The sequence below is a fragment of the Vipera berus genome, assembly GCF_964194415.1.
Source record: "Vipera berus genome assembly, chromosome: 3".
In the NCBI taxonomy this organism is placed as follows: Eukaryota; Metazoa; Chordata; class Lepidosauria; order Squamata; family Viperidae; genus Vipera; species Vipera berus.
Genome location: NC_138204.1, coordinates 118,558,807 through 118,579,873, shown reverse-complemented (window position 1 = coordinate 118,579,873; position 21,067 = coordinate 118,558,807). Strand labels below are relative to the sequence as shown.

General features: G+C 40.5%; 1 protein-coding gene across 1 annotated transcript in view; it reads left to right on the top strand.

The window, feature by feature from the left end:
- CRIP2 (cysteine rich protein 2) overlaps positions 1 to 20,704 on the top strand; it is a 76,893-nt gene extending 56,189 nt beyond the window's left edge. The window contains exons 6-8 of the mRNA XM_081324640.1: positions 6,295 to 6,389; positions 8,762 to 8,819; positions 18,851 to 20,704. Coding sequence (XP_081180766.1) covers positions 6,295 to 6,389; positions 8,762 to 8,819; positions 18,851 to 18,918 — 221 coding nt within the window. The 3' untranslated portion in view covers positions 18,919 to 20,704. The remainder of the gene's footprint in view (positions 1 to 6,294; positions 6,390 to 8,761; positions 8,820 to 18,850) is intronic.
- The last annotated feature ends 363 nt before the right edge of the window (positions 20,705 to 21,067 follow it).

The window sequence follows — 21,067 nt, the reverse complement described above, 5'->3', positions numbered from 1 at the left end:
TTCATACATATGAGATCATTACTGTTCTCTGAGATGTATCATAGCAATATAACATTCCAGCCACATTCACATACTTACTTTGCTCCAATTGCCATCCCACCCCAGCCTGTCCCAGATCTGATATAAAATCATGCTGTTCTAAATCTTGTTTGCCCCAGAATACACCCTTACTGGACACCAGAATGGGTTAGGCTGTAGTGCTATCCAAACACCTACAGTTCTAAAAAATATAATTTGTGGTTTCCTTTGCTGAAACTCCAGCCCCAGCTATTCATATGAAGAGCTTTCTGTATTCAACATGTAGATATAGCTGTGGTTATTCCATGCTGTCAAGGTTGATTCGCAAGGCATTCCTTTCTGCTCACAACTTGACAAGAAGCCAAGGGAGTGAGGTTGGGTATGACTGGAATGTGTGGGAAGCTGCGAGGGAGAAAAAGAATTTAGGTGAGCTGTTTGCAGCCTGAGAAATTCTCATAACCCCAAGATCAGATGCTGAAGACTTTAGAAAAGCGCAGACTGTTTTCCCAAAATAAAATGTTTAACCTGGATTGGTAGACAGTGGACACTGGGTGGCCCAGGGGAAGGAAAAGGGGTTTTTACTATGCTGTGCTTCATGCCAAAACCTTAGAAATGGCTTTGCTTCTTCTGTGACAATATGGATCTGTCAGTAAAGTTTTACTCTTGGTAACAAAAAAATATCTCAGGGGTTCCTTTTGCTGTACATGCACAGCATTTTTCCCATCCTAAAATCTTTTTTTTTTCAATGAGAAGTTTATGAGAAAAGGAAGATAAACATCTTTGAATGATTGATGTATAGGTGGTTGCTATTGTGGCTGTTGAAGGACTAATCAGTCAAATGTAATTCTGACTGCTTCCTTGAAGCAATATAGCAAACAGAAACTCACATAATAGGCATGCAATGCAAATAGATTGTAACAGAATGCAGGAAGTGGAATGCAGTCAGTCTGCTGTTGTGTCACATGGACTCCTGGATATGCATACTGGATATGCATAGTGTTCTTGTCCGTTGATAAGCATAAGGTGGGAAACTGGCATGGGAAAAGGAAACAGGCAATTACATCCACATAGTGACATTCTGATTAGGAAGGGAACTTGAAAAGGGGCTGATGTGCTGGAAGAAAAAGAAGACTTAATTCAGATGGAGATTTTGTGATTTGGAGAGGGAAGAAACTGACAAATGAAAAAAAAATGGATTTAGGCAGTTTTAGCTGCTGAAACTATATAGAGTCCAGGGTGACACAAGTTCAGTGAAGCAATTCAGAGTGGCCCAGGAAAAGACCATTGATTAATAAACAGCAATATACAATAACGTAACAGTAATAATAGTAAAATAAATCAGCTCTGAGAAGATGTGCCTAATGGGGAAGATCCAAGAAATTCTTGGAGGTAATCAGTCAAGGATTATTAATTTTGTTACTTATCTCTGAAGAGGGATATCTATTGATACTATAAGGGGGTAAACAAATCAGAGTTTGTGCTGTGATTGATAACTTCATGACTTATTATTGACTAGGAAGAAGGTTGAGGAAAGAAAAACAGGAAGGGAATGAATAATGTAGGTGGACAAATCGAAGCTGCACTCCCTCTTGACAGATTGTTTTGGGTGTCTTTGTTGGGGTGCTGCTGTTTGGTTCTCCGTATTTGGGTATTGGGTGCTCCTGGGTAGATGCATTGCTGGGTGCCCTGAGTTCAGGTCAGATGTGTCTCTGCTCCTACTGGGAATGAAGCCGCATCCTACTGTCAGTTGATCACACCCATCTCCCAAGGGCCTTCACTTTGCCCACACTCCCAATAGCCATGGCTTCCATGGCCAAAGCTTGTTGGTGCCCAAGGTGTAGTGTATGCAGCTAGCATACACGAGCTGACAGCACAGCAGGAGGCACGGGGCTGGACAGCTCCAGGCTATAACCGCAATTGGCGGGAAAGCCTGGTTCAAACAGGTTTGACAGCTCCGGGCTATAACCGTCTGCTACACACACGCCCTGGCTGTCTCGTCATTCCTGCGATTCCGCGACTTAACACAAGGGAAATCAGACTGCTGTGTCTGATAAGGTGGGCCTGTTAATTGCCAGCCTTTTTCCCACTTCTTTCTAATATGAAATTGTTTGGGCAATCTTTTGGAAAAAAGCTACAAAGTTGATGGCTATCTACTTGCAGAATTGAAGTAGTAAAAATACTAGCCCAAGGCAGGTTTATTTCTGAGTTAAGCATTATGAGATACAACCCACTTATATTCCAGCTGCAGTGCATTGATTCTCATACTGCACTTCATTGCTGAGCAAGCATATTACTTGCTTCTGAGCTCTCCTGTTAAGTTCCAGAAGCTTCAGTGAAGCTTCTCTGAGAATGAGCCAAGCAAGCTTGATGATAGAAGATTGACCAATGAACTGTTCATTGGCTAAAAGTTTAGCTAATCTCACTGAGAGAACATACGGTACCAATCTGTGAGAAATGATGGCCACAGAGCAGGAGCAGATGTGAAGGACTACAGTGAAATGGCAGTTTCCCAGGAAGGAGGAAGCACATTCCAGAAAATAGGAGGGGGAGAGACAAGCAATATGGCCTGGAGATGGTTAGGAAAAAGAAAGTGGTCAGATAGCCACTCCCTGGAATCTCCTAGTGCACGGGTCGGCAACCCGCGGCTCCCAGCCGCCCAGTGTGCGCGCACCTCTTCGAACGGGCAGTGGTGCGCGCGCACCTCTCCAAATGGAGAGTGGCACCGCCCGTTTGGAGAGGTGCGCGCGCACCTCTCCGAATGGGTAGAGGTGCGCGCGCACCTCCGTGCGAACGGGCAGCGGTGCCGCTCTTTGGGAAAGCTGTCGCGGCACGTTTGCAGGCTGCCGAAGGCGGTAGGTCTGCAAACGGGCCGTCGCTGTCGCGCAACCGGGAACCGGTTCCATCACACATAAAAAAAATGGCAACCGCGCGCCTCTGCGCATGCGCAAGAAAAAACCATTTTGCGCATGCGGAAAACGTTTTTTGCGCATGTGCGTGCATGGACGCACACACACGGCTCCCACTTTTTTTAATGTGTGATGGAACCGGTTCCCAGTGGCTCTTTTCCTTTTTCAGGTTGCCAACCCCTGTCCTAGTGTATGTCTTTTAGGCTCAGAGAAGTAAGAGTTTAGTCTGGCAAGATGCTGTCTGTTATAATACTGTTATACGTACATACCCAAGGATTAAAGTCAGGCTAAGCCCAGGTATGATATGAAACAATTCAGACAAATTGTTTCAATTTTTTATTGAACAATAGACAGCATCTTGCCAGACTAAACCAGGATTCTTAAGGAACTGGCAACATAATCTCAGAACTACTGAATAAAATCTTTCAAAGCATCTGAAGCACTGGGGAAAGAGGATTGCTACAAAAAGTCTACAAAAAGGGGGGGGGAAAGTGGATCTAGGAAATTACAAACCAGCCTGACATCAATAAGCAGAAAATCCTGGAAAAGATAAATCAAGCAGCACGTTTGTTAGTATCTAGAAACGAACTAGGCAATTACTAGAAGCCAGCATAGGTTTGTCAAAAACAGATTATGCCATACAAGCTTTATTCTCTTCTTTGATTAAGTGACTAAACTAGTGGATCAGGGAAATGCTGTGGACATAGTTGACTTAGACTTCAGTAAGGCATTTGACAAAATAGACCACAGCCTACTTCTTCATAAGATAGAACAATGTGGAATAGACAGTACCATCACCAGATAGATTTGCAACTAGTTGACCAAATGCACTCAGCATGTAGTCCTCAATTGAATTACATGTACATGGAGGGAAGCATGCAGTGTAATACCTCAAGGTTCTGTTTTGAGCCCAGTCCTGTTCAACATCTTCCTAAATGGTTTAATGAGGGGATATAAGGAGAACTCATAAAATTTGCAGACAATACCAATATTTGGAAGACAGACTCAAGATTCAAAAAGATCCTGACAGCCTTATCAAAAACATGCAATTCAATGGTGAGAAAAGTGAGGTCCTATGCATAGGCAAGAAGAACCAAATGCACAGATATAGTATAGGTGATACCTGGCTCAACAATAGCAACTGTGAGAAGGATCTAGGTTTCCTAGACCTAGTAGACCACCACTTGAGTATGAGCCAGCATGTGGTGCAGTTGCGAAAACAGCTAATGCAGTCCTAGGCTGCATCAGGAGAGGGATAGGTTCAAGATTATGTAAAGTAAGAATGCTACTTTATTCTGCACTGGTGAGATCACCCTTGGAATACTGTGTCCATTTGTGGTCACCATGGTACAAAAAATGCTAGGCCCCTAACGAGCACAGAGAAGAGCAACAAAAATGAGAAGGAATCTGGAGGCTATACCATATGAGGAACAATTGAGGGAACTAGGCATGTCTAGTCTAATGAAGAGTGATACTATTAGGGGTGATACAATAGCAGACTACCAGTATTTGAGGTCTACCACAACGAAGAGGGTATTAAACTATTCTCCAAAGCATCTGAGAGCAGGACAAGAAGTAACAGATGGAAGCTTATGAAAGAGAGATTCAACCTAGAATTAAGAAGTAATTTCCTGACAGAACAATTAATCAGTTGGAATGGCTCACCTCCAGATTTTGTGGGTGCTCCGTCACTGGAGGTTTTTAAGAAGAGACTGACAACCATTTGTCCAGAATAGTATAAGGACTCCTGCTTGAGCAGTAGTTGGACTAGAAGACTTCCAAAGTTTCATCCAACCCTATTGTTCTATGTTTAATCCTTGCTATTCTCATTCTAATGGATATACACTGGGAGATTCTAGGCCCTAGGGTGTGGCTATCCAAACTCTCTCTGTCTCTGTTTCTTATCAGTTTTCAACTGTACTGCATCGTCTCCCCCTCTCTCCCTTTGCCATTTCTGGAAACTGATGCCTTAATGTGGTACTTCACAGCTGCTCTCCTTCTGTAGTGCTCCTCTTCTGTAGTCATCATCTCTTACACAATCATTGACAAAACACAAAGAACAAGGTGGCATCACCAATGTCAGCACAGAGAAGGAATGATGGATGGAGAAGTCAGGGACAGGATGGGGAATTGGAACCAGTGCCACTAATAGCAACCGTGCTAATGATAGAATAGTTATCAGTAACTTTCAGTACATTTGACTAGCAAGCATAACCCAAAGTTCAGTTTTATACCAAACTTTTTCATGCTGTTTTAGGCTCTCTTTCAAAGCTTAATATTCTTGGTGGCAGCTTCCTAACTATAGATCTTCTGGTGGGAAGATACAAACATAACCAATCAATCAGAATAGAGTTGGAAGGGACCTTGGAGGTCTTCTAGTCCAATCCCCCGCTCAAGCAGCAGAGCAGACCCTGTATCATTTCGGACATGTCTCTCCAGTCTCTTCTTAAAAGCCTCCAGTGATGGAGCACCTTCAACTGAAGGCAAGCTGTTCCACTGGTTAATTGTTCTCATGTTAGGAAGTTTCTCCTTAATTCCAAGTTGCTTCTCTCCTTGATTAGTTTCCATCCATTGTTTCTTGTCTTACCTTCTGGTGCTTTGGAAAATAGGTTGACCCCCTCTTCTTTGTGCCAGCTCCGCAAATACTAAATTGGTACTAATACTTCACATGATTTTGATTCAATGTCTCTGTTTATACAACCCAGGATTGTATTAGCTTTTTTGGCTGTTGCCGCACTGCTGGCTCATAGTCAAGTGATCGTCCACTAGGACTCCAAAGTCCCTCTCACAGTTACTGTTTTTGAGCCCGTCTTGCCTAATCTGTACTTGTACTTTTGGCTTTTCCTGACTAAGTGTAAAACTGCTTTTCTCCACATTAAATTTCATGTTATTGGATAGGACCCATTGTTCAAGTCCATCGAGATCTTTTTGGATCCTGAGTTTGTCTTCTGGGGTGTTGGCTACTCCTGTCAGTTTGGTGTCATCTGCAAATTTGATGAGTTCCCCTCCAATTCCCTCATCTAAGTCATTTATGAAGATATTGAAGAGAACTGGGCCTAAGAAGGAATCTGGTGGTACCACACTACTTACCTCCCTCCATTTAGATGTAGTACCATTGTGGACTACTCGTTAAGTATGGTTTGTCAGCCAGTTTGTCTATCCCCTATTGTTGAGTTTTAAATACAGTTTAAAACTATATTCACTTCAGAATGTAATAATCTCTGAAGGTGTTGAAATCAATGTTGAGGACAAGGATGAAGTATTACGATTCTTATTTTTAACAATATACAACTGCCTTGACTCCAAGGTGAGCATATTGATTTACACCTATAAAAAAGTTAAACTACATGGATTTTCTTCTGTATTGTAGCTGAGAAGGTGACTTCATTGGGCAAGGATTGGCACCGTCCCTGTCTACGCTGTGAGCGTTGCAAGAAGACTCTTATTCCTGGAGGCCATGCTGAGGTAGGAATCTGTTAAGTTGGATTCAGGTTTTATCTTCTGGTGTTTTTGGAACTAAATGGGCAGGCCTTTTGCATATTTTGCTCCTAGATGACATGAAACAAGTTCTGGAAGAAAAACAGATTTTGGCATGATTTCACATTAATATTTGACATCACAAAATAAACCACATGTTGATTGTAATTAATTATTCTTTACATTTTAATTCATAGTCAACTATTTCCTACTTACTGTATCCTTTGGTCCCTACTTAATGTCTTTTGGACAGTATAACTTCCAAATATTCTGATTGTCTGCATCTGATTCATTTATAAACAGGTGTATCTGCAACAGTATAATGTATATATGTTGTCTGATTTCTACATTTTCTTACTGATATTTTGGAGGTGTATGTTTTTTGTTTGTAAACTGTGCTGTATGCTACTGTTTTGAGTAGAAACCAGGTGATGTACCTGGTTGATCTGGGCTGATCATAAAAAACTTACAGTAATCGTATCTGGTTACTTTTTGGAATGGAGATTACCAGGGAATTCTAGGGTTGTACATTAATTTGCAGGTTAAAAAATCTGAGAAGACAGTGGGGGCAAGCCAAGTAATCTACTTGGATATGTTCAGATGTTCACTGAGAATCAAGTAATCAAAAGAGACTTCACTTTTTATGGTTCTAATGTGTTATATTATGGATACAGAAATTCTTATACAAAGGGCTGCATTGCCACTATGGAAATTAGCTTGGTGGTGTTGTGGTCCGTTGGCTGCCAGTAAAGCTAGCAGCAGAGTCAGATGAGGAGGAGGAGGAGATGGAGGGGGAGCCTGGGTCCACTTCAGAGCTTTTGGAAGGCTCAGAATCAGAGGCAGATGCAGAGCCATGTCCATTTGTCCGTGTCCAGACAGAGAGGCAGCTGTCTTCGGGGCCTGAACTGAATGAGGGCGAGGAACAGATGGGGCCTGTCGCAGATGCATAGAGAGGAGAGGAGAGCAACGGAAGGCAATAAGCCTGCTCTCAGGGAAAAGAAGTAGATGTTACCCAGCCCCTCCCTGGCTGGGAAATAAATAGTAGGGGTTTGGGAATGGCCTGTTGTTGCAGACAAATATTAGTTTTCCAGGATACATCAATCAAGTCAGATTCCTTTGCCAAAACCCAGGTTTGTTGGGACTATTTGCTCTGAATTTGAGGTCCCAACTGAGTCTCCTTGCTGGGAATTAATAGGCAGTGAATTTGCCTCAGCCGGTGTGAACAGGGACTGTTTCTGCTTGGTTAAGCATTGAAAGAGTAGTTATCTGTAGTTCTCATGTGAACAGAGATGGTTCTCGCCCTGTTTCAGAAGGGAAAGACTTCCCTTTGGGAGTGCTTGTTTCGTCTACCCAGCATGAACAAAGATTGTTCCTACCTGGTTTAATAAAAGGGGTTTGTTTACTTGCAAGTAAGTGGTTTTTCATTACTTGCAAAGGCTGGGTCAGAACAGGCGGGAGGTGGGTTTTGTCAGCGTCCAATGCCCAAAATGTTTGGAGCTATTCTTTTTACAGTTTATACATTTTTACATATACTCTCTCTCTCTCTCTCTCTCAATCCTCCTTCCTTCTCTCCCTCCCTCCCTCCCTTACACACACACACACACACACACACACACACACACACACAAGCCAGCATAGACCTATACATACAGACCTATACATACAGAGATTTTGGTTTCTAGCACCATGTCCCTGTTCCTGTCTCTTCTCATTTTGTCACTTTTCTCACAAAACTTTTCTGTACTAAGTTTTAATGCAACCATATCCCTGCCTAACCTGTTTCAAACCTGTTTAGCATTTCCTGCACCAGGTTTAAATCAGATGACTTCTGAAGACTTTTCCAAGTCTATGTGATTCTGTTAAAAAATCAACAGCATCCTTTTGCTGCTGCAAGACAACTGCATGCCAAAAGAATAAGCAACGAAGACTAAATGTTCCCTCTAGGTACAGAGAGGTGTTAGATCACTGTTCTGCATTGTTTATCAGTGAGATATGGAATACAAAATAAGCTCTTGCATTCAGACACAAAGTGTACTACTTGCTATTAATGGACATGGTTTTTAATTAGGTCAAAAGCTTGTAGTTTTATTCCTGTGAATGCTAGAACCCAGTCAATATTTTAGAATGATAGATACCAGAGGCTAAGAAGGTTGTTTTATTTTGGGTACCTCATCTAGAGTAGGTCTTTATATAAACTAGATGATTTATACTTAATATACTTTGAGGTATTAAGTGATTTAAAACATTGATGGGAACAAAACTATTGATTTTGTTCAATAATTAACAATGCATAGAGTTGTTAGCTGATCTTATGTCTTACTTACATTAATGTATTTATCTTCTTTTTTTTTCCCTTCTAGCATGATGGACGGCCATATTGCCACAAACCATGCTATGGGATCCTGTTTGGACCAAAAGGTGAAGTGATGGACAGCGATCAGTTTAAATATTGAAAATGAACTGGCTTATTTATTATTACTTCTTTTGTTGGAATTAAGATCTAGTCTTGTACTTAATAATTTAGGCTTAGCAGATTTACAGCAAAGATAACAAAACCTTGGTTGGGGTGAGGGCATAAGCTTTTGAAGTTTATGCTGGGAACCATATTACAAAAAAGTTGGAGTCACATCAAGAAATAGTAGAACATTTAAAAATGTGGGATGACTTACTGGATGGGTTGCTGGGCTGTGGGTGTTCCAACACCGAAGGTTTTTAAGAGATTGGATAACAATTTGTCTGAAATGGTGTAAGATCTCCTGCATGAGCAGGAAGTTGGTCTAGAAGACCTCTAAGGTCCCTTCCAACTCTATTATTCTGTTATCCTAGGAGTGGCCTCCATTTTCTGAGCAGCCACAAGCCAGGCGGCCCAAGAATGAATTAATTCATCCTGCTTTCCTAATCTGGTCTCCGCAGCACTGCAGAAAGCTCTGGATCTTTCTGGAGCGCTGTGGAGACCGCATTAGAGAACTGGAAGTGGAGTACACAACTCCATCCCTGGTGCATGTGCTTGTGTCCTGGAAGCAGCTGCCATTTTGTGCAACAAAATAAATTATGGCCACACTAAAAATGGCAGCTGCTTCTGGGATGCAACCATGCAGCCCACATATGCTAAGAGATGGAGTGGCCTTCCCTCCGGAGGTCCAAATCTCTAGAGATTTTCAAATGGTGATTGGGTGTGGAGGAGGGTTTGGGGGCACAGCAGAATGAGATGGGGGGGGACTGATAGGCAGGTGGGTGTTACAGTGTCCCTGTGGTTAGTAGTAAGGGCAAATGACCATAGGAGCTGTGCAGTGGCCATAACTTTGAAACAGGTTGGAAGTAGCTTTTGGAGGGGTCTGTCATAACTTTGAATGGTTGCTGAGTGACCAATCATATATCAAGGACCACCTGTAACTACCAAATTCATATGTCATGCCTCCAGTTTGGGACATCGCCACTGGAAAAATATTTATGAAAATGAAGATTTAGAAAACTAGAAATATCCAGAGTTTAGAAACTAGCATGCCAACATTCAAAACTGAGGATGTTTTAGAGGTGCCCAATAAAAGGCCAATTCAATCAGCAGTGGTAACTAATTTATGTCATGAATGTCACAAGTGACACACCATGCCATTTTTGGTGATATGTCAGATCTCTGGACACTCTGAAAGTTGCATGGGAAGACCTTGCTCTTGCACAGCCTCTGAGGGGCTTCTTTTGTCCAGTTAGTGATGGTGACACATCAACAAGGGCTGAAAAAAAATGTATTTTTTCCGCTCTTCCATCAACTATGAGGTGAGAGTGGGACCCCAAACCATCTTGCAAGGCAGTCCTAATGTGATTTTTTACAAATTTTAAGTGCTTAGTAAACAACGTGTTGTCTGGGATAATTTTTTACTTAACAATGCATATGAAAATTGTTCTGTGTCTTCTTTTTCTTTGTTCTTCAATATCGCTCTGTTGGTTTCTACACATTTTGGTGTTATTAATATTTTATTAATTTTCTGTTTTTACAAATCATCAGTGTTTAGTAAACAAGGTGTTATCTGGGTCCATTTGTTACTCAATAGTCCAATACAATATAATCCAGTGCTTCCTTGATCCTCTCTTCTTCCAGTAATATTTCTTTTTATTTTTCTCACACTATGCAGATACGATTCTTACTATTAATACATGCAAAATCCTCATCATACTTATATAGTGTTATACATAATAGTAGTATTTGTTTATAACATCTTTTCTAGCCAACACATATCTCAATTATATTTGCAATTAAGATCCCCTTATTAAATCAATGTCCTGTTTTTCCAGCTCTTATTTCGATTTTAATTTCCCATCAGTATGGAAAATCAGTATGGAAAATCTTTATCAGTTATGATTTTCTCAAAGCTAGTTATATTTAAATGACCAAGTTTCCCTTATACAAGCCATTCTAATGTTTTCATATTTTCCATATTGTAGAGAATTATGCTATCCTAATTATAAATCGTATCCTTCTAATTCTAATAATCTTTCTGTGTCTACAGATTGTCTATTCTTTTAGCCATATTCGAACACAAGTTTCCTAGGGTAATACCCCATCCAATAGGTCAAATCCTCTATTTTCTTCAGTCTAACTCTAGCTTTCTTCCTTTGCCATACATCTTTCCAAGTTAATGTATTTAGGTCATCAAAAAAATCTGGTTTTATGAATATTGTTTGGAATAGGAAAGACCATTAAGTAGGATATTTGGGGGGGGCTACCCAATTTATATTTATTAAACAACTCCCAATTTCCTTCCCCCTCCGCTTCTCTTTTCATTTCTTGTTTCCTAATTTCTAACATTTCTCCTAACAGCTGGGAAGTAAAATGCTTTTTCCATTTTCAATATCATAATTAAGTCTTCCAAGTTTTTATTTTCCTGTGCCAATCTGTAGTTTCCTTCCTTTATATCCTCTGTCAATTTCCTCTGGTTTGTCTTCTGTTTTCTGGATTTCTTGTTCATTCTTTGTAGTCATTTTCTGAAAATTTTCTAGTTGTAGGTTTAAGTTAGAGACTTGCTCATTTACATTATCTAAATTGCTTTTAATCTCATCATAGTTTCTTGAGTCTTCTTTATGTCAGATAATTGCCTCTAGAATTGGAGCATAAAATGCATTTCCTTCTGGAAATTATTAGCTTTTTCTTGTTGGGGCATCACTTCTGCAGAACCCTGGTATTCTGAGCTGGAAGCTTTGACAGAAACTATCGGGAATGGTTTTTTTTTTACCACTCTTAGCTATGTATAGAGTACCCATTTTGTTTCCCCCCTCCAAATATTCTGTCAGAGCCATTGTATTCCTTGAGTGTTAGCCTGTCTATCAAGACCAGTCTTAGAGTCAATACAACAATATCTCATATGGTTATTATAGTCATTGTAGCCTTGATAATCCCATTAGTTGGAAGATATAGTCCACCATTGAGAACAATATCTTGTAACAGTTCTTCTATTCAGGAGTCCAAAAATTATCTGTCAAATAATCTGAAATGTCCAACCACCCTAAAAACAGTCCATAAGTCTTCCCCAGACTAGAATAGCCATGTTAAATTTTCCTTTCTCTCTAAATAATTCTTGAAATTAAAAGTCAGAGTTCAAATGATGTTTATAATCCAAGAAGGTCAGCAAGTTTCAAAACAATTGTAGCTCCTACCCTGTAGAGAATAGCTCAGAATGTTTTTTCTCCTTTGGCAGCTGCTCTCTGTTGAACTAAAAGTTTCATCAAAGGAGCTGAAAAGTTATCTGTCTGGGCATTCTGCCAGGTTCATTCGCAACGTAAACAGCTTTAGTGCTATATTCTATTCTACCACTAGATGTCATAAGATATCCATTTTCCGACTTTTAGAATAGAAAGTTCCTTTCATTGCATTTCACCCCGATATTCCTTCAGAGAGAAAATCTTAACAGTTTCCTGTTCTCAAGTTTATTAAAGCTATAGTTTTGTATTACTTCTACTTCGATGTTACATATTTCTGTCCCCCATAAAGAATTGAAACACCGCTTCTTTGGAAGGGTGGGGAAGCCCTTCCCTTTCTTCTCCCGTTTGGGTTTTTTTTGCTTTTTGGGAATTGTCTTTTCCACGAAATCCAGTTGCAAAATAGTAGAGAAAGGATCAATATTCTCACCCAGTTCCAAACATGCTGTTCACAGAGTACTAGTTAGTATTTTCTTTCTTCAGTTATCATTAGATTCAGGCTGGCCACAGGAATGCAGCTAGTCTTTCCTCTGCCGGTTTGGAGGCCTTTCCTTGGATCATACGGATCGACCACCATCTTTCTGTGATCAACGAGGTTTCCCTCCTTCTTCATTGCCTTTCTGGGGTAACTTTAGACCCTTTCTCTCTGGCAGGGAGAAAGCAGCCATTGGGAGCAGAGCACCACTTTCCCTCGGCTGCATCACTCTGATGCAAACCAGAAGTCACATTCTGGTATTTTCTTAATCCCCTCTTCTTCGGGTAATGTTTCTTCACTTTTCAAACACTAAACAAATACACTTCTTACTGCTATTAATACATACATTAAGTATATGCTGCTTCATCATATTTTAATAACATTATATCTGCTAACAATAGTTCTAGATTATAACACCTTTTCTATCCAGCTCATATCTCAATTATATTTGCAGTTGAAATTACCTTATTAAGCCAATACCCTGTTTTTCCAACTCTTATTTCAATTTTGCTTTCCCTTCAGTATTCAAAGTGTCTTTATAAATTACAATTTTCTCAACAATGATTACATTAGGGTGAGTAAAAGCTACTCTTATTAAAAGCCATCCTGTTATTTTCATGTTTCCCATCTCATAGAAAAGTGTGATATCCTAAATATAAATCATGTCTTTCTAAGTATGATAAATCTTTTAATATCTAAAGGTTATCTGTTTCTAGTTGTGTTGAAACACCTGTAGGGCCCCATCCAATAAATCAAGTCCTCTATTTTCTTTAGTCTACCTCTAGCTTTCTTCCTTTGCCAGATAGGTTTCCAAATCTCTGTATTTAAATCGTCAAAGAATTTTTTCTCTATTTTTATAAGTAGTCTTTGTAGTGGGAAGGGCCATTTAGGCAAGATATTTCTGAAGGTGAGTTCAGCCCACTCATATTCATTGAAAAACTCCAATTTTCCTCCTCTCTCAGCTTCTCTTTTCTTGTTTCCCAGTTTTTAACGCTTCTCCTGAAGGCTCTTTCTGTATGGTTTTCTTCCTTATCTTCAGGTGTATTCTGAAATCTTGAGGGATGATGTTACTTTTCCATTTCTAAGTCTTCATTGATTTTCTTTGTCTGTGCCAGTCTGTGATTTCCTTCCTTTATATCCTCTGTCTTTGGATCAGTTTCTTCTAGTTTATCTTCTATTTTCTGAGTTCCTTGTTCATTCTTTATAATTATTTTCTGGGGGTTCGTTCAGCATTTGTTCCCAACAAATGCACCTCCCCACAGTGTCTCCTTAGTTCTCATCCCTAGGTGTGCCTTGTGGAGAGGGATGGGACGCTCTCCTCCCGAGTAGTTGGATCAGCCTGCGCTGCTTCTGCCTTCTCTCCACTCTCCAATCTTGAGGATCAGGAGGGAGTGGTCCTTGCTCATCGCCCGAGCTCTGTCTCTCATGTTCATTGTTGTAACTCAGTGTCAGCCTGTGCTCCCAGCAGCTGAGTTCGAAGGATCTGAAGAGGAGGAGGAGGAGGGGTTTGGAGAGCCTTCAGTGTTGGAGGGAGGCTCTGATGCATTACAGGACTGACAGTCGGAGGAAGAGCCTGGCTCATCCAGTCGTGTTCGTTATGAGGCTCAGCTGTGTGAGGAGGAGGGTTCAGACTCAGAGGAGTCACAGCTGAATCTGTTTAGAGATGCTAGAAGCAGAAGGCAGTTGAGCAGAGCAGAGCAGAGGAAGTCTATGAAGTAACTCACCGAAAGGAGGAAAAGGCACTGAGAGGCCACGTCTTGGGGCTGCTAATAAAAAGGGAAGGTGTGGGCAGTGCTGGTTGCTGAAGGCAACCATTCGTAGAACTCCAAAGGAAATCCTGGTCTGTTCTTGCTAATCTTCCTGTTTGACTCTTGTTTGATGTCTGAATCATTTATTTTTGTTAAGGAAAATATTCTGCTGCTTTTTTGCTTGAAGGACTTTATTATTTGGAACTGTAAATAAATTTGGGTTGGGTTTTTCCAGCCTATTGATTTAAAAAGAAAAAAGGGGTTGTCCTTGAAGCAAATGGGGACAGTCGTAGGCTGGAACAGAACATTCACTGCTTAGCCTCTCTTGGTCATCCTGCCCCTGTTCCTGCCTACAAGCAGTCCCAATCCTGAAAGGCCCTGGCCTGTCTCAGCCTCCTCCTCCCCATATTCCTTCAAAGCCAACAACGCGATCTCTGGCGGCTCCAGCTCCGGCTCATCTCCTACACAGATTCAGGCTCCAACGGGGGCATGACAGCTACAAGGTTGTAAGTGTGAAAAATGGTAATGTAACCTTTTTCAGTACCGGTGTAACTTTGAACAGTCACTAAATGAACTGCTGTAAGTTGAGGACTACCTGTAAAGAATTGAAAGAGGCAAGGCAAAGTATTACATGGCCAATACATTAAAAAAAAAGCTAGCAGGCAAAGCAGATAACAAGAACTGGTAATGGGTAAGAGCAGGAAAATTGAAGAAAGAGACAGGCTAATTCTGGCTGCACAAGATCAAGCCTTAGGAACAAATCCCCACAAATCCAGGACTCAAATGACAGCAATAGGCAGCAAATACCATCTCTGCAAAGAAGCTGAAGAAACAGTGGACCACCTTGTACGATGCTGCAAGAAGATTGCATAAACAACAGCATGAATAAGTAGCAAAAATGGTGCATTGAAAGATCTGCAAGAAATAGCACTTGCCTGCAAGCAAGAACTAGTAAGAGCATAAAATAGGCAAAATTATAGAAAATGAAGTTAAAGTTCTCTGGAAACTTTAGAATTGTTTAGAATTCAAACAGACAAGCATCTTCCACACCCTACTAGACTTAGCAATCATTGACAAGAATGACAAAAAGTCTGGATAGTGGAGACAGCAAAAGACAAGAGAAAGAATTTGAGAAAAATCACAAAATATGAAGACCTGCAAATTGAAGTAGAAAAACTGACAAAAGAAAACAAAGACAGCAATAACAGTAGTAAGCAACTTGGGTACAGTTCCAAACATTTCGAGCCCTACTTGAACACCACTGGTATTGATAAAAATCACTATCAGCCAAATGCAGAACACAGCTTTACTTGGAACTGCAATGATACCTTTAATATTATTAAACAACATCTGCCTCTCCAGGCAACACAGTGGGGAGAGAAAGAAATAAGGCACAAGACCAACTATGTGGTATACCCTGCCATACATCAAAAACATTTCTGAAGCTGTAGAACGCAGCTTCCAAGACCTGCAAGTGGGCATCGCACACCGTACAAAGGCTACCATTTGAGGGCAAATTATGCACTGTAAAGATCATTTGGAGGTGGGAGATACTTTCAGCGTTACCTACCGGATCCCCTGCATGGATTGCCTCTGTGACTATGTAGGAGAAATGGGGAGGAGGCTATCCACAGACTGCAAGAACACAAGTGAGCAGTCAGACAAGGAAACCTAAACTCATTGATAGCCTGACATTGCAATAAACAAGGACATACATGCAATTTACAGCTACTAAGATTGTTGGACGAGCAGGCACAAAAACAGCCAGGGTAATGATTGAAGCCTAGGAAACAGGCTTCTACTCAATCAACAGGAGTGCTGATTTACCCCCAGCTTAACAAGTACATGGCAGCAAAAGGAAACAATACTAATGACTTAATAGCCAGCCATCAACACCCCAATCTACATCTAAAAAGCTACAATCACCAAATATAGGTATTCCCCCAGGTATGAGCATTTATTTAGCAAGTTTTCACAAAAATGAATTAATTCAGAAAGGATACTTACATTAGAAATTCAAAACTGACCAAGAAGAGGCCTCTGTAGCCATGTGACTTGATTTCAGTCTCTACTGCAGCAGTGGCCATTTTTATCTCTGTGACTTTCCTGGACTGTTCGGGGCTACAAGAAGCTGGAAGTTTGTGGGGGTTTTTTGTCCCTTGGAAGGTTGGGGTTGGTTTTTTTTTGTCCCTGGTCACATGGCCAAAGAAGAGCTGAGCTGGCACCAGTTTTTGCTTTTGCTGCAATCTGCTACTGCCTGCGCTTGAGTGCTACAATTACTTCTGTAAATATTTTAAAATATTTTTTTGATACTTTATAGTTTGCAAACACAATAGTTTGCAAAGTACAGTACTTAAAAAACAGAGCAGTTCCCAAACTGCTTGTAAACTGTTTGGGAACTGTTTGCAAGCAGTTTGGGAACTGCTTTGATTTTTAAGTGCAAACTATTGTGTTTGCAAACTATTGAACTTTTATTATGGAAATTAGCATATATTACTGTAAATTGTAGGTTTTAAATTTAAATTGCCTCCAGAAGTTGTGGATGCCCCATCCCTCGAGGCTTTTAAGGAGAAACTTAAGAGCCTTGGTGGAGCAGTGGGCTAATGCCTCCTTAAGTAACACCAGCTGCCTGCAATTAGTGCAGGTTCGCATCCCACCAGGCTCAAGGTTGACTCAGCCTTCCATCCTTCCATCCGAGGTAGGTAAAATGAGGACCCAGATTGTTGGGGGCAATTAAGCTGACTTTGTAATATTTCTGCTTGGGGTGTGTGTGAAAGCCCTAATAAGCAGGCATATACATAGAATGAAGGCTACTGCTACTGCTAAGCTTGTAAGCCGCCCTGAGTCTTCGGAGAAGGGCGGGATATAAATGGAATTAAAGTAAAATAAATAAAATAAAAACTGGATAGGCATTTATCAGAAATACTCTCTTGTGAGAGCAGTGGGTTAGACTAGCTGACGTCATCAAGGTCTTTTGCACCTCTGTTACTATTGCAAACCCAGAGTTCTGCAAATCCCTCCCCCATCTCCCTCTGGGTGCCTGGCTGGCTCTTAAGCTAGTGGTTTTTATTAAAGCAATGGGGGGTGGGGTGGGCTTGAGCTGAAGACATTTGAGCTGGCTAGCAGCAATTGTTTTTTTTTAAAAATAACTGATGGCTTGCAAGCTATCCCTCAAGCAGGTCTGATGGGCCCAATGCTTCCACTGATTTAACGTTACTCTTCGGTACCTTCGGAAAAAACTTCCTGGCAGACAACACACTCTTGCCTGCCCCAGTACAACAACTTTAGAGAAGAGATAGTTAACTCGATCATCCCCTCTGGGCAGCTAGCAGCGCAAGGCTCTACGAGGCCAATTTTGCCAGCTCTCCCTCAGCCAGCCGATAGTGAGTTTGCCCAGAAATTGAAGGAAGCCCTGGAGGAGGAGGAACATAAGCCCTCCACCAGAAACAGCTGATCGGAGGCTGGCGGGAAACCCTCCCAGTTCAGTTAACAGGGCAGCTATCGGAGGAAATACTAAGTCAGATCTTTGATCATTTAACAACCCATTTGCTTTAATTAATGAATTTGATTCGTACCTCGGGGACTACCTGTAAATACCATATACAGAACAGTCCAGAATGCAGAAAGAAGTTCCCTGAGGATGTACGCTAGCATGAGTCCAAAAGCTCAGAAGACAAAACCTCTGGTCCTGGTGACTGACCCAAATTGGATTCTGTAACATTGTCCTTGGACATGTATATTCACCTTCATTCATAAGATTTAAAGAAGATATGATATTGGGGATATCAGATGAAAACTTTCTGTAACATATATTTTGGATAATTTCACCATAAATGAAATAAATTTTGATTACAATTTTATTTCAGTCAAAAAAAACCTTAAAGTATGATTAAGGTATCATTGAAATGTTATACTTCTCAGTTAAAGCTTGAAAGCACCCGATATGGTAATTACGATAAATATGATAAATGAAAGCATTCTGCTATTGCAAATACAAGCCATAGGAATTTGCTGTTTTCATAAAAGTGACAAAAGCGGTGTCGCATTGTTTTTACATGAGCTCCAATCTTTTGAGGCAAGTCTGCCACATCATAACATGCAAAACAGAGAGACAAGAGTATATGTTGCTATCCTGCTGACATGAATCTGATCCTACTCTGCAAATACTCATGAAAAATACAACTTATACTTTTCTTTGATCAAGATACTAACCAAGGTTGCCTTTTTCCCCCAGACACTTCATTTTATCGCATTGGCTCTTTCTCAGTCAAAAATTATGTGGCCTCTGAGTATGTTTAATTCTTATTGTATTGTCTTATTTTTCTCATCATAGGGTTTTTTTCGAAACGTGTTGCATTTTTAAACCCTTCGAATTTGCTGATACTTTGCTTATGTACTATATAAACATTCATTTCCCAATAATGAATTCACTCTTGGTTTGCAAGGTCATATAAATTAAAATGACCCCCCCAAACTGGCTTGCACTTCCTCTTCTCCCTTAATTCCTCCTCTAATGACTTTTTTTTCTTTTGTAGGAGTGAACACTGGTGCAGTTGGAAGCTACATCTATGATAAAGAAGCTGAAGGAAAAGATCAACCTTGAGAGCTAATTCTAGCCAACTATCCTCCTGCTTAGCCCATTTTTACTGCATTCTTTTGAGGATGAGATGGCTGTATGTTCTTTTGTATGCTCCCCAGACAGGAGATAGTATTCTGTTCCTGCTTCCATTTTTCATGGCTGTGCTCCCTCACTTTTATTTCACTTCAACTATTCTGTTCTGAAGATATATCTTTGCTGCCATTATTTTACATGACAGAACACAATTCTGCCATCTCCCCTCCAGCCTTTGCAGTTAATTCATTCATTTTTTAAAGGTCCAACTCACAATTCACTATTAATGCCTGAACAATTGGAAGAATAAATAAATTCTTCAGGGAGGTTAAAAAAAATCAGGCATATTTTTGAACACGGCTGCTAAATGTAGAATGATGACTCCTAGATTGAGAGCCAAGAGTCTTACCAGCTATGGACTGCTTTCCTACAAAAAGTTTCATCACTGTTCAGAGCTAGTCCCTTGTTAAAGCAGATGTCATCAGCAAGCTCTTCCTGGCAGCTGACGTAGGGTCCCATATATTTAGCTGAAACTAAAGTGTTGTTTTTTAAAAATAGTTTGTATTTTGAGAAATCTGTCAAATTATGACCCTAGTAATATCATAACAGAGAGAATGTGGCCATAACTTGGATATGGAAGTATATTATTTATGTAGGCATCTGTCACATACGTATACATGGAAAATATTACTGTTTGCCAACCAATGTGTCCTCTTTGCTACAAGGGCAATTTGGAAATAAACCTCTGTTTGGTTATCAATGACAGACACTCACAGATACAGAACTTTTATTATACACATTAGAAAACTACAACATTACATTATTTTTTTGACATAATCGCCATTCAAATTGAGGCACTTGTCATAACATTTTACAAGGTTTGAAATTCCTTAGCAGTAGTCTCTCAGCACCAAATCTGGGCTCTGTGTGTGTGTGTGTGTGTGTGTGTGTGTGTGTGTGTGTGATCGAAAGCATCCCAACGGAACTGCTTCAAAAGTTCTTGGGTGCGTCTAGCGGTGTGTGGGCATTATTATGAACCAACACACTGGAAGTGGTGCCATAGAAAATCCCAAATGTGAAGATGCCTAAGGAGTACTGCTAGTGAAGTTCATGGAGTGTGGTTCAACCATCAGTTCAGAAGTCTACCATGAAACGTTATGAAAACTCAGACAAGCCATCCATAACAAGCATCAGGGCATGCTGACTTCTGGTGTGGTGTTGGTTCACAATAATGCTCGCCCAGACACCGCTAGGCACACCCAATAACGTTTGAAGCAGTTCCATTGGGATGCTTTAGATCATCCCCCACCCCCCCTAGCCCAGATTTGGCACTGAGCAACTAATGTGTATAATAAAAGTTCTGTATCTGTGTGTCTGTCATTGATAACTAAACAGAGGTTTATTTCCAAATTGCCCTTGTATAAAGACCAAGCAGCAAAAATGGGAGTAGTAGAGAAAGAGACATTGTGTGTTAGGATGGAACCCGAGCTATTTGCAAAGGAACCAGTTCTGATCTTTAATTATTTATGTGTTTGAAGTTTATTTATAGACAGATAGTAATGTTCTTTTTTGCTTTGAAGAATAGTTTATCCTTCTAGTGTTTTAGTGACCCTTGGTCATTAGCTTAAGTTCAGAAGGCACAATCAGAACTAATCAAGGGTATGAGCTGACGTAGCACTAACAATTTTTCATTGTAAAACCTGCACTACCCAACCTGCAGATTAGTTTTTCCAACTCAGAATGCTTATCTGCATAACTTTTGCGAATAATAAAGATGTTTGACAACTTATATGGACTGCGTTTGAAATTGTTCTTTGTAGGAGAGAGGGGGGTAGTTCATCCTAAGTGATCTTTTGTTCCATTTCGATACTACATAATTTAGGAGCCAGTGATAAGATTGAAGAGTACTACACTGTCACTTTTTTGATAAAATACAAATAGATAAAAATGTAACCCAGCAAAAAGGAGGGGATAGGATAATAGGCAAAATTAAAAACCGAATCAATTAGGTTTATCAGGATATTGAGAGTGGAAACATTGTAGAAGTTTAGAGGCTCCAACAAGTCTCTTGTACATCAACTCATTCTGGGCAGAATGGAGATTCTTCCAAGCTACTAGGTACTGTGTCACCCCATGGTCC